Here is a 12139-nt window from a genome sequence, read left to right on the forward strand (position 1 = left end):
AGATCACGTGTTTGCCATGGCATCGCTGGGTCAAGGTGTGCATGCATTCGTTACTGTGACCTTGGTTACCAATCACCCAGTCTCCGTAGGGGTTTGCCCATTTAAACCCGCACAACAACGCGTGTGAGCACCTGCCTCTTTCCTCTTATCACTCTCTTCCGTTATCAAATTGCATTTCAGAGAAGAAGTGCAATGGATTCCGCTGCCCGAATGGCACCTGCATCCCATCCAGCAAGCACTGTGACGGTCTGCGGGATTGCTCCGATGGCGCGGATGAACAGCACTGCGGTGAGTCCTCTCCCTGCCCCGGGGAAGTGCAAATATTGGACTGAACCCTTGCACCTCCTCAGGATCTGCTGGGGGTTAGTTTTTAACCGAGTTCATGCCGGACTCTGGGAGCAACTCTCGTTGCTTGGTGAACGCTGCTGTTGGTTGCTCTCGCTCTAGGAGTAGACCCAGTGTTTTGAACTGAATACTTATTTCTCCTACTTGATGGGTTTTATTCATGTTGCTGGTGATTACTCAAGTCACATTTTCGTTCGGCCAGGTGACTCTCTTATCCCAGTTTCCTTTAGACTCCTAGAGGTTGTCTTGGGCCAGTGGTGCTCATCTGTGAATGTACTTTGCTTGGCTCCCCGACTCCCTCCCACCCCCAGATTCTGATGTAATTTGTATGGAGTGTGGCCTGGGCATTGGGATTTTTAAAAAATTGCTCCAGGTGATTCTGATGCACAGTCCAGGTTGAGAACAGATGTAGTTGTGCAGGGATTGGCAGGCTGGGCTGTGGGGAAAAGCCAGCCCCCACACATAACGTGTTCTGTTGAATGAAGTTTTCTTTATTTCTTTTTTTAAAGATTTTATTTATTTGAGAGAAAGAGAGTGCATGCATGCGCACAAGCTGTGGGGAGGGGCAGCAGGAAAAGGCGAAGCAGACTCCCCGCTGAGCAGGGAGCCCTATGTGGGACTTGATCCCAGGACCCTGAGATCACAACCTAAGCCAAAGGCAGGAGCTTCACTGACTGAGCCACTCAGGCACTTCTGAAGTTTTCTTTAAACACAGTCACTACGACTTGTTTATGTGTTGTCTCGGGCTGCTCTCACCCAACAGTGGCAGAGAGGAGTAGTCATAATAGAGACTATACAGCTGATAAAACCTTGAGAATTTGCTCTCTGGTTGTATCAGCCACTGTCCTCCAGAGAGCAGAACTGATAGGATGTGTGTATCCACAGAGAGAGCTTTATATTCAGGAATCAGCTCATGCACTTATGAAGGCTGCAAGTCCAAAATCTGCAGGGTAGGCCGGCAGGCTGGAAACCCAGGGGCAGGCTGATGTTACAGCTCGAGTCCACAGGCCGTCTTCTTGCTTTTGTCTGTGTCCTGCATCCCTGGTGTCCCTTCTTTTTTTTTTTTTTAAAAAATTTTATTTATTTATTTATGATAGTCACACACACACAGAGAGAGAGAGAGAGAGAGAGAGAGAGAGAGGCAGAGACACAGGCAGAGGGAGAAGCAGGCTCCATGCACCGGGAGCCCGATGTGGGATTCGATCCCGGGTCTCCAGGATCGCGCCCTGGGCCAAAGGCAGGCGCCAAACCGCTGCGCCACCCAGGGATCCCCCTTGGTGTCCCTTCTTATAAGGACTCCGCACCTGTGGGATCAGGGCCCCACCTCCATGACCTCGTTTTACCTTCATCACCTCTTTAAAGAACCTGTCTCCAAACGCAGTCACACTGGGGGTTAGGGCTTTAACATACGAATTTTTAGGGGTACAATTAGTCCCTAACACTGGTCCTTTTGTGGAAGAAGTAGCAGAGAGTCAGTGTTCTGTGACTCGTGATGAAGATCATGAGCATGGATGTCAGACAGGTCTGGCTCTACCCTCAATAGCTGTGTACTCTTGGCAAAATACTTAATGTTGCCACTCCCTCTGTTCTCATTTTGAGAACAGGACAATAAAATCTCTCCTGGCGTTGTCTAGAGAGTTCAGTGATGCGCCTCTGTGTCAAGTGCTTTAGCTCAGGGCTCGGCACACAGCAAGTGCTCAAGAAATGGGGGCTCTTACTACGGTTTCCTGAGCGCACAGGGAGCCTCTGCTCAGGGCTGGTGCCGGTCCTGAGCGTTCATGGCCCTCTCCCTGCCCCGGACCCCTCTCAGAGCCCCTCTGCACGCGCTTCATGGACTTCGTGTGCAAGAACCGCCAGCAATGCCTGTTCCACTCCATGGTGTGTGACGGGATCGTCCAGTGCCGTGACGGCTCCGATGAGGATGCGACGTTCGCAGGCTGCTGTGAGTGGGGCGGACGGGGAGGGGACCGAATCCCTGGAGATGCTTCGAGGGTTGGGCCACTGTGGTTCACGGGTCTCACTCGAGTGTCCAATCTGGCCCTTTCTGAGAAAGGCTTACCCTCTGTTGCTTCCAAAGGTCTGCTTTTTGGTGGTTGGTGTGTGTATGAGGGGAAGGCATGGAGGGACCCTTCTCCCGCGGGCCTTCCCTGTGTACCTGTCACCCTGTAGCACCCTTGCCTGGCCCCGGTGGTCTTCGTTGCACTAGTCACCACTTGGCACGCCATATATTTATTTGATTATTTGACTGCGTGTCTCTCCTTGCTGGAATTTGGGCCTCATGAGAGCAGGGCTTCTGTTTTGTTCACTGCGTAGATCTCCTCCTAAAACAGGCCCTGCCAGCGGTGGCTACTCATTCTAGTCTGCTTGGGCCACCATCACCAAAGACCACAGCCTGGGTGGCCGAAACAGCAGACGTGTATTCCTCATAGTTCCGGGGGCTCCAGTTTGAGGTTGAGATGTTGGTCGGATTGGTTCTTCTGCAGCCCCCCTCCTGAGCTTGCTGAAGGCTGCCGTCTGCCTCAGCCCTCACGTGGTCTCCCCTCTATGCCTGTCTGTGTCCTGCTTTCCTTTTCTCAGAAGGACCCTACTCCTATCAGATAGGGTCCCTTGTGACCTCACTATAACTTAATCACCTCTTTAAAGACCCTGTTTCCAAATGCAGTCACCTTCTGAGCTACTGGGGGTTAGGCCTTCAAGTGGCTTTTGCCATCCTGGAGCCCTGTAGCTGGCCTGTCTCTTGGTGGAGGTTCTTTCCCCTTGCGTCTTACCTTGAGCCCTGCAGGATGGCAGCAGCCTGGAACTTAGGGATGCTTGTTCCTTATCTAGCGGAAGACCCCGAGTTCCACAAGGTTTGTGACGAGTTCAGTTTCCAGTGCCAGAACGGAGTGTGCATCAGCCTGATTTGGAAGTGCGACGGCATGGATGACTGTGGTGACTACTCCGATGAAGCCAACTGTGGTAAGATGCTGGACCTTCAGCCTCTCGTCCCTAATCTCCGGGTCCCAGTGATGCCTGTGGTTAAGGAGGCCGTTCTCAGCTCACTGCCATGCAGGCTGTGCCTTCTCCTGCCTCACCACTGGTTCCCCTGTAAGGAATTGAGTCTTCAAGTGGCAGCCTGCCCCCAGGAGGTGTTGGGGGATGTTTATTCCTGTTCCTTTTCTTTCCCCAGTTGGGAAGTTCACATTATGTCTAAGGAATATGGTAGATGAATGATGGTGAATATTTTGGAGGGTGTTCCCCAAATTTGCTTATTATAGATGCCACAACTTTATAGAGTCCTGTCATCATTGGGCTGTCACCGATAGTTATATCATTCCTTTGGTAAAGTGTCAAAAAGTTGGGTACTATTTGTAAGGTCTAGAAATGTGGCACAGAGAAGCATGAGTTGGGATCCAGGAAGAAGGGCTTGAGTCCAAGAAGCGGCCCCACCTGTACCGGGTAGGGTTGTGCAAGCTGCCCCCGGGGACATGGGCGTTGAGAAGGTCGTGTCTATCTTTTTAGCATTTGTGTTCACACAGGTACTGGGCAACTAATTGATGGTATGTGTGCTTAACCTCCCCAGAAAACCCCACAGAAGCCCCGAACTGCTCCCGCTACTTCCAGTTCCGCTGTGAGAATGGCCACTGCATCCCCAACAGGTGGAAATGTGACGGGGAGAACGACTGCGGGGACTGGTCTGATGAGAAGGACTGCGGAGGTGAGGGTCCTGGGTCAGCCATCAGCCCGTAGGCAGGACACAGCAGACACACTGCCGCCTTTCTGCACAGAATAGAATCTTATCTCCTCAGTGCTGGGCTCGTTAGGCGATTTTGGGGGGTGTAACTGTCTGAGTGCCTCTCTATCTCCTCCCACTCCGAAAACCAGTGTGGTTGGTTTCTCCTGTTTCTAGGGTCACGCTTGCCATATTTGCAGGCCACAGCAAGCGCTGTGCAGCCTGGCAAGTGCAGGCATGGCCTGCGGACCAGCAGCGTCCACGTCTGCTTGGAGCTGGTTAGAAACACAGAGTCTCTAACCCCCACCCTAGGCCTCCCTTCTGAGTCAGAATCCACACTTTAACAAGATCTCTAGGCGATAGGAGTACCACGCTGCATCTGGGGAGCACTGGTGTGGAATGCATGCTCCTGACTTTCCTTTTTGGCATCCTCCTCTCTGAACTAGGTCTTGGGGGAGCTGCAATGGAGCTGTAACTGGAACGGTGTGTGGCCTCTGTGGGAGCTCCCCCATCCACCCTGTGCATTCTGAGTCCTGTGCCTTGCATCAGCCTGCAAAGGCATCAAGCCCCTGTTGAGCTCCTGCAAGAGCAAACTCCCTCAGCCCCAGTCCCATCAAATAGCTTATAGGTGATTCTGCTCCAAAAAAGGGAAGAGGTTGCAGCCTATTCTGATGCCCTAATTATGAATGATTTTTAGATGAGCGGCTGTTCAGAACTGTGCCTGACCCTGGCCCTCCCAGGGCTGGGGCAGCTAAAACGGGGATGTCTGCACTGAGTTTGGGGCACATTTTGCTCTGAGATGAAGCGTCTTGTAACACTTTGGGTGTTCTTGTTTGCTTGTGTCTTGCACAGATTTACATATCCTTCCCTCCCCTACTCCCGGGCCCTCCACGTGTCTGCCCAATTACTACCGCTGCAGCAGCGGGGCGTGCGTGATGGACAGCTGGGTGTGCGACGGGTACCGGGATTGTGCCGACGGCTCGGATGAAGAAGCCTGCCCCTCGCCCGGTGAGTGCGGCACTGCCTGCGGAGAGCGGACCTTTGGGGGGTACGCCCTGGATACTGGGTGCCCCCTGCCTTCTGGGCCCCCGTGCTCTGTTGGCCGGGCTGCTGCTCACCTCCAGAGCGGGGACACCGTGGCTCTGGGAGCTGAGGGTCTCATCTCCTAGAACCGCCTTGTGATCCTCCTGCACGGAAAGGCCAGCCGCCCTGCTTCCCGCCCTGGCTGCGGTGGGCCACCCTGCTTCCTCCCCAGGGGAATCACAGTGGGGGCCACCAGGGGCGTGTTTGCGCGGGTATCAGACTCAACCTCCGGGTATCAGACTCAACCTCCGTGCTGGCCTTTGGTGGCCGTCCTTCGAAAGGAGGGTGAGCACTGCCATCTAGTGGTCAAACACAGAGGCACCCGGAGCGCGGCCTGTCGCCCTGTTGGGGGGAGGCGAGGTGGGCCCTGCGCCCCGGGCTCCTGCGTGGCCCTCGCTGCGGCCCACACAGGTGAGGGTGCTGCGTCCTTTCCTGGGCCGGATTCTATTTCAAACTCGGTTAGCGTAAGAGAGTGGACAGTTGTCCTCTACGCTTTGCAGATCCTGTTCCTAGCAAACTTCTAGGTCGGCAGTCAGTTTCCTCCTTTAAAACGAATTGGTCCCCTTGCTTCGCTGTTTAGAAATCGTCAGTGGTGTCCCCTTGTCCGGAAGACAGATCCCAACCCTGGAGTCCTGTTTCAAGGCCCTTCCGTACCCGCTGTTCCTTGGTGCTTCGGCCAGGCTGGCTCCTCAGCCTCTCTAGGCAGGCCTGCCGCTTCCACGTTCTCCCTGTTAATACTCCTTCGGCAGCGTTTCTGCCTCATGAGACCTGTGTCCTCCCTGACCTTGCCTTCCCAGCAGACAGGAACACGGATTTTGTAGCTAAGAGAGACCTTGATATATCACTGGTGATCATCAAAGGACGTTCCCATACTAGACCACCTGTAATGGGATCACGTGGGGTGTTTGTAAAAAAATGCAGAATTAGGATTTCTGGGTGGAGCTCAGGAGCTCCCCATGTGATGGGTAGGGTCACCAAAGTTTGAGATTCCCGCTTGGAGCAAGTGCACCATTACTTTCTCCCGTAAGCCCCCCCCCCCCCCGTGGAGCTATCACTGGGTCCTGTCAGGGTCCTGATCTCTGTGCCAGTCTCATACCCACCTGTTGTCCTTTTGATTCTTCCCTATGATCCGCCATATGCTGCTTTCTGGTTGTTGCCAGCACAGGAATCTTTCTTTTCCAAACAATTATACAGACCTCATGTCTTGAGATCGTGCTGCCTACTACGTTGAATCCCCCACTGGGTTTATTACAGTAATAGGCAAATAGTCACCATCCTGTAAATGCTTCTCAAATGAAAACAAATTGTGTAAAAAAATAAATTTTTCTTATCTCTGTTCTTGGCCCCCGAGACCCACCTATCTATCTGTTGAGTGACTTGATTCTTCTCTCAAAATCTTTTTTTGCTTTATTGAAACTCTGTAAAAGGTATTAACAGGCTCTAGCAAACCCCGCCTCATCCAGGGAGCAGATCCTATTTCGATCTTTCATTCGACTCCTGTGATTTCTTTTGTATGTACGTCATCAGTACAAATTTAATCTGAGTTGTCTCTCGCTTGTAGGTCTGGTTTCTGCACTGCAAGTCTCCCAGCTGGTCTCTGGGCCTTGTGCTCTCCCCTGTACAGTTAGCCTTCCGACAGGCTGCATCTGGATGCATGATCATGTCTTCCCCAGTCTGGAACCTTCTGCAGCCCCCTGACCGTCCAAGCGTTAGTGCCATGATGGGCCTCGGCCTGGCTTTCTGGCCTCATTTTTTACTGCTTTTCCCCAGGCACCCTGTTTTAGCAGAGTGGTTCTAGGGGTCGGAGGGTCCCCTTTGAAAATCCAGTTAAAACCATGGGATATACACAGGATCCCAAAGTTAGTAATTGGTTTTTGTACTTTTATTTGTTAGCACAGGTTACCATGTGCCGTTTGGTAATGCTTTCCCCGTCCCGGTAGCCTCTGAGGGCTGCCTTCCACAAGGTCACCGTATCACTCATTTCTCAGCCCCACAGTTTCTCTTGGGGGCGTCCCTTCTAATAGCCCGGGCCCTCATCTCTGTGCTGAGTTCTCTCTGCCTGCTGTGTGCCCCTCCCCTGGGTCTTCACTGCCCTCCTTGGGAGTCCCTTTGCCTTTCTCCTGGTGTAGATTCGTGGTTTCCTGGGTCTCGAGTCTTTTCTTGCTTTACTCCTTGTGTTGTTGGAGCACACCCTTTAGCAGTTCTATCAGGTGTTGAATATGGTGGCAGGATGGCCAGGGACCCAGAGAGGACAGCCTTCAGTTTGTCTCCTGAGCTGCTGCTTGGGCTTGTGCTGGTTGCTCTCTATGCCTGGGCCCCACGTGGCTCGCCGGATGCGGCTTCTCCATCCCAAGGACTTGTTTTATTTCTGTCCTGTTGGAGCTACTGCTTTCTATATCCCAGATTTCTTTCCCTCTCTCGCTTTCCCTTCCCTCCCTCCTTCTGTCTCTGTGTCTCTCTTATCTCTCTCTTTTTTTTCAAGTTTAATCTCACTTTTTGGTAGAGCACATTTTCCAGAAGGTTCCCTGGGAAAGGGAATGTGGGAGGCACCAATGAGGTCTTGCTTATCTGAAAGTGTTTTTCTTCTGTCTTCAGATGTGAGTGATCGTTGTTGGTGTGGGTTTGGAAATCTAGGTTGCCAGTAATGCTCCTTCATAATTTTGAAGGTATTGCTCCACTGTGATCGAGCAGGTCTTGGGAAATCCAAAGCATTTGATTCAGAACTTTTGCATGTCACATGTTTTTACTTGCTGGAAGCTTATAGGGTTATTCCCTTTGGCCCCGGTGTTTTGAAATTCCACAACGAGGTGCTTTGATGTGGGTCCCTCTCCATCATTGTGGTGGATGTACACACTGACTGGCTCTTTCATTCCAGAAACTTCCGTGTTTGAGTTTGGGGAATTTTTCTTGAAATATTCTTTTTTTAATATATATTTTATAAATTTGATTTGCCAACATATAGTGTAACACCATTGAAATATTCTATGAATGATCTTTTCTGTTTTTTCTTTCTTCCTGGAACTCTTGTCATTCATACTTTAGATCTACTGATGTGGTCCTGTCCCTTTTCTATTTTTTAATTTATCTCTTTCTTCCTCCACCCCTCCGCTCCCCCGGCTCTGTTTCTGGGAGATTCAGCTCCATCTTCCAGCTCTGCTTCTGAGTTTTCCATTACAATTACCATGGTTTTATTTTTAGAAGCTTTGGCATTTCTAGTACTATTCCTTTTTCATGACGTCTTGTCCTTTTTTCATGCAGAAATCTCTATTCTTTCGTTCTGAGTGTAGTAAGGATATTTACATTTGAGAATTTCTTCTTATTAACTCACTATTTCCTCCAAATTTTATTTTTTGCAGGGAAGGGGTGTGTGCCCATTTCTGTCTTTCATGTCAAAGGTTTTCCCAAAATAATCCTGGCTTGCTTGTGTCTGAGGGTGGTGATAAAAACACAAGAGATTCTGCACACGGGTCGGCCTGCTGGCTCTGAGTTTCATGGTTGGGCTATTTGTTGGGGAACTCGATCTGCTTTGCTTGAGGATTTGCTCCAAGGCTGCTCAGTTTCCTCAGAGAAGATTTGTACGTCCTCCTGTCTAGAGAATAAGGATGTCCCTGCCAGGGCTTATGAGGATGGGGACCAGGGCCCCACATTCAGCAATCTGCGGGTTTACCCCCTCTCTTCCGTATGACAGTCTTGTTCTTCATTAGGCCTGTCTAACCAGCCTTTTTACCCATAACGTAACAATCCTCCAGGCTTTTGTGGGTGTGACATCCAGGGTGATTGCCTCATGGGGCTGGTAGGGCCAGGGGATGCAAGGGATCTTGCTGCTACTCAAACACTCTTCAGTTTGTTCCCTTCCTGTCTTTCTCCCTCTTCTCTGCCAGTTCAGAGATGCCACTTTCCAGCTTTTTGAAGATTCTGCAATGTCTATCTTGTGGGTTCTTTGCTTTGTGCTGTGACTACTTAGGATGGGGTACAGCCTCCTCTGGTCTCTTGAGTCACTTACCACTGTCTGCATCCTGGCTTCCAAATTCAATGGCTGTGTCTGGTAGATCTGCCTTCCTTGTCCAGAGCTCACACGTTGTGTCTCCATGTCCCCATTGAAATTCGAAAGCACTGGAGGTCCCTGAACTTCCTAATGTGTTGAGTGGTTGCTCTTGTTGGCCAGCTCCCTGGCTACCAAAAAGTGAATTTTCAAAATCTTTTCTTCCAGCAAATGTCACTACTGCCTCTGTTCCCACTCACCGTGGGCTCTGTGACCGATTTGAATTTGAATGCCGCCAACCAAAGAAATGTATCCCCAACTGGAAGCGCTGTGACGGCCACCAGGATTGCCAGGATGGCCAGGACGAGGCCAACTGCCGTGAGTAGTCTCAGAGGAATTCACCACTCGGGGAGGATTTCTAGAGAGCAGGAGACCCTATTACTTATGCTTTGTTTCTCATAATAACCTTGTGATTTTGCTATTATCTCCATTTTAGAGATAGGAAAATCAGCTTCAGAGAAGAACACCTCATCAGTACCAGACTGGGATATCTATTTAGTAACTTTTTTCTCCCCCCAAAGCTTGTGACCTTTGCATCATGCCACGTTCAAAGTTCTTATAGTGAAATACTCTGAAATAACAGGGGGAGTCCAGGAAGTAGGGTAAAATTAGATGGCCTTTGGGATGTCAAAATCACAGGGCAGATTGACCCCACGTTTCCCAAAATCAGAGTAGGAACATTTCAGCCAAACAAGTAACCGCACAGTAAGATGAGCTTTGAAAATAATTAACAGGGGCACCTGGGTGGCTCAGTGGTTGAGCGTCTGCCTTCAGCTCAGGGCGTGATCCGGAGGTCCTGGGATCCAGACCTACACTGGGCTCCCTGCCAGGAGCCTGCTTCTCCCTCTGCCTGTGTCTCTGCCTTTCTCTCTGTGTCTCTCATGAATAAATAAATAAAATCTTAAAAAAAAAGAAAAAAGAATTAACCGAGGCAATAAAATAGGATCTTCCTCCTGAGTGAGATTAAATCATTAGTTGGTATTCTTTAAATAAGTTTCTTTAACCTGCTCCAAATTGGCCTCATTCATAAGGATGTTGCTAGGTTAGGGGTCTTAAAATCAAGATGTGCTCTATTTCCAGTCTTCTTCCATCCGTTAGTCTGAGAGCCCTGTCAAAAAAGGAAGTGAGATTAGCATGATGGGATCATTCTTAGAGAAGCTGGCCCCTAAAGGCCACCATGTTCTCTTCCAGCGCCTGTGAATCATCCGTTTAATTATCAGCTTAAGAATTTTCAGAGATTAATAGCAACCGTATTCTCCATTTCTAAAACCTATGTTTTCCCACTTTAAAACAAACATCGAGACGTGTTTTGTAAAGAAACCTCAAACGTCCACCAGCTTTACTACTCACCTGTTGTTTGGATATATTTTATCATGTGGAATAATTCTGGCATGGGGATCTTAGTATTTTTCTAAAACAACGCCCTTTATGGAGTTTCTTCCTGACTATTCTATATGAAATGACCTCTGCCCATCATTCTGTTACTATTTCTTTCTTTAGGTTTTTTTTGTAGTCTTTAATCACTATCTAAAATAACAGAGTTGTTTCTGTATTTGCTGTTTCTCTCAATAGAAAGTAAGCTCTGTGAGGTACTTTGTTTTACACATCACCGTATTCTTAGCATCTTGTACAGTACCTGATTCATGGTAGGCCCTCCATGTGAATATTCACTGGATGGGTGGATGGTTGGGTAGATGAGTGGATAGGTAGATGGATGGATGGGTGGATGGATAAATGGAGGGGTAGGTGGATGGGTGGATAAAGGATGACTAGTTGAATGCATGGATAAATGGGTGAGCGAATGGGTAGGTGGATAGATGGAAGGATGAATTCCATCTTGGGTTTCTTATATTAGTGGGTCTCAAACGTTTTCTAAATGCTCTAATGCAGTTTTATTTGTAACCAAGCCTCCTTTCCAACCTCCCCAAAACACACCAATTTCAGCTCCGCATCTAACAGGGCTTTATAATAAAATGATTTTCCGGAAGATGGAGGGTTATAGTTTGTAAAAAGCCTAGCATTTCCTTTCTTTCACTGACAATAGCAGAGAGCCCTTTTAAAAGTATATTTAATTGAAGTCTGTACCTCCACACGAGAGACATGCAAAGTTTAATTCTTCCTTCACATGAGCACTTGCCAGTTGAGAATAGCTGTAACATTCCGTCCCACCTGACCCCCTGAATCTTTTTGTCTCTAGGAACATATCTCTGGATCCATTATCCATTTCTTTTGACCATGCTGGTTCTCTCATGAGAACATTATCCAATTTTCTACCTGCATCTCAAAGTGTGGTTTTTAGAAGTGGGTGCCATGCTTCAGACAGAAAACAGGATTCTTTGTTCTGAGAGTTCTAGAAGTTTGGAACCCTGGCCAATTCTAGTGCACCACTGTGAAGCTTATAAATTATTGCATCCACTCTAGGTCATTTGACCCCAAAGCTCTTCCTCTTCCTGAAGGTAGATTCTAGTTGTTAATGTCAAATAAGGAGGCATCACAGAGGCACTGTGGGGGTTATTACTCCTCATCCCAGAGGCATACTTTGAGTCAGAAGCTGGCGAGTGGACACCACTTTTCCTAAACATGATCAACCATCACCACAACGTGCCCTCCCCTGTGTTGCAGCCACACACAGCACCTTGACCTGCATGAGCAGGGAGTTCAAGTGTGAGGATGGCGAGGCCTGCATCGTGCTCTCTGAGCGCTGCGATGGCTTCCTGGACTGCTCGGACGAGAGTGACGAGAGGGACTGCAGCGGTGAGTGCCACCTGTCCTCGGGCCCTGGGCTCAGCCTGGACCCCAGTGCACTCTGCCGGGAACCTTGTGAGCCTCTCCTCGGTCTGAAGAGGAAATCCCTTTTTTGCCCAGTATTGGAGCACTTGGTGAATGAGGCTTGTCCTGCTCTGGTGTAGCTTGACCTCATTCATCCCTGTGAGGGAAGCACTGGTCTTGCATTTGTT

General features: G+C 49.5%; 1 protein-coding gene across 1 annotated transcript in view; it reads left to right on the forward strand.

Moving 5' to 3' along the window:
• The window catches only part of SORL1 (sortilin related receptor 1), a 158938-nt gene that overhangs the window by 117845 nt on the left and 28954 nt on the right, over positions 1 to 12139 (forward strand). Inside the window, exons 27-33 of the mRNA XM_055305675.1 lie at positions 181 to 288; positions 2156 to 2287; positions 3172 to 3303; positions 3908 to 4042; positions 4910 to 5065; positions 9351 to 9500; positions 11805 to 11936. Coding sequence (XP_055161650.1) covers positions 181 to 288; positions 2156 to 2287; positions 3172 to 3303; positions 3908 to 4042; positions 4910 to 5065; positions 9351 to 9500; positions 11805 to 11936 — 945 coding nt within the window. The remainder of the gene's footprint in view (positions 1 to 180; positions 289 to 2155; positions 2288 to 3171; positions 3304 to 3907; positions 4043 to 4909; positions 5066 to 9350; positions 9501 to 11804; positions 11937 to 12139) is intronic.

Source organism: Nyctereutes procyonoides, unplaced genomic scaffold (assembly GCF_905146905.1).
Source record: "Nyctereutes procyonoides isolate TBG_1078 unplaced genomic scaffold, NYPRO_anot_genome, whole genome shotgun sequence".
In the NCBI taxonomy this organism is placed as follows: Eukaryota; Metazoa; Chordata; class Mammalia; order Carnivora; family Canidae; genus Nyctereutes; species Nyctereutes procyonoides.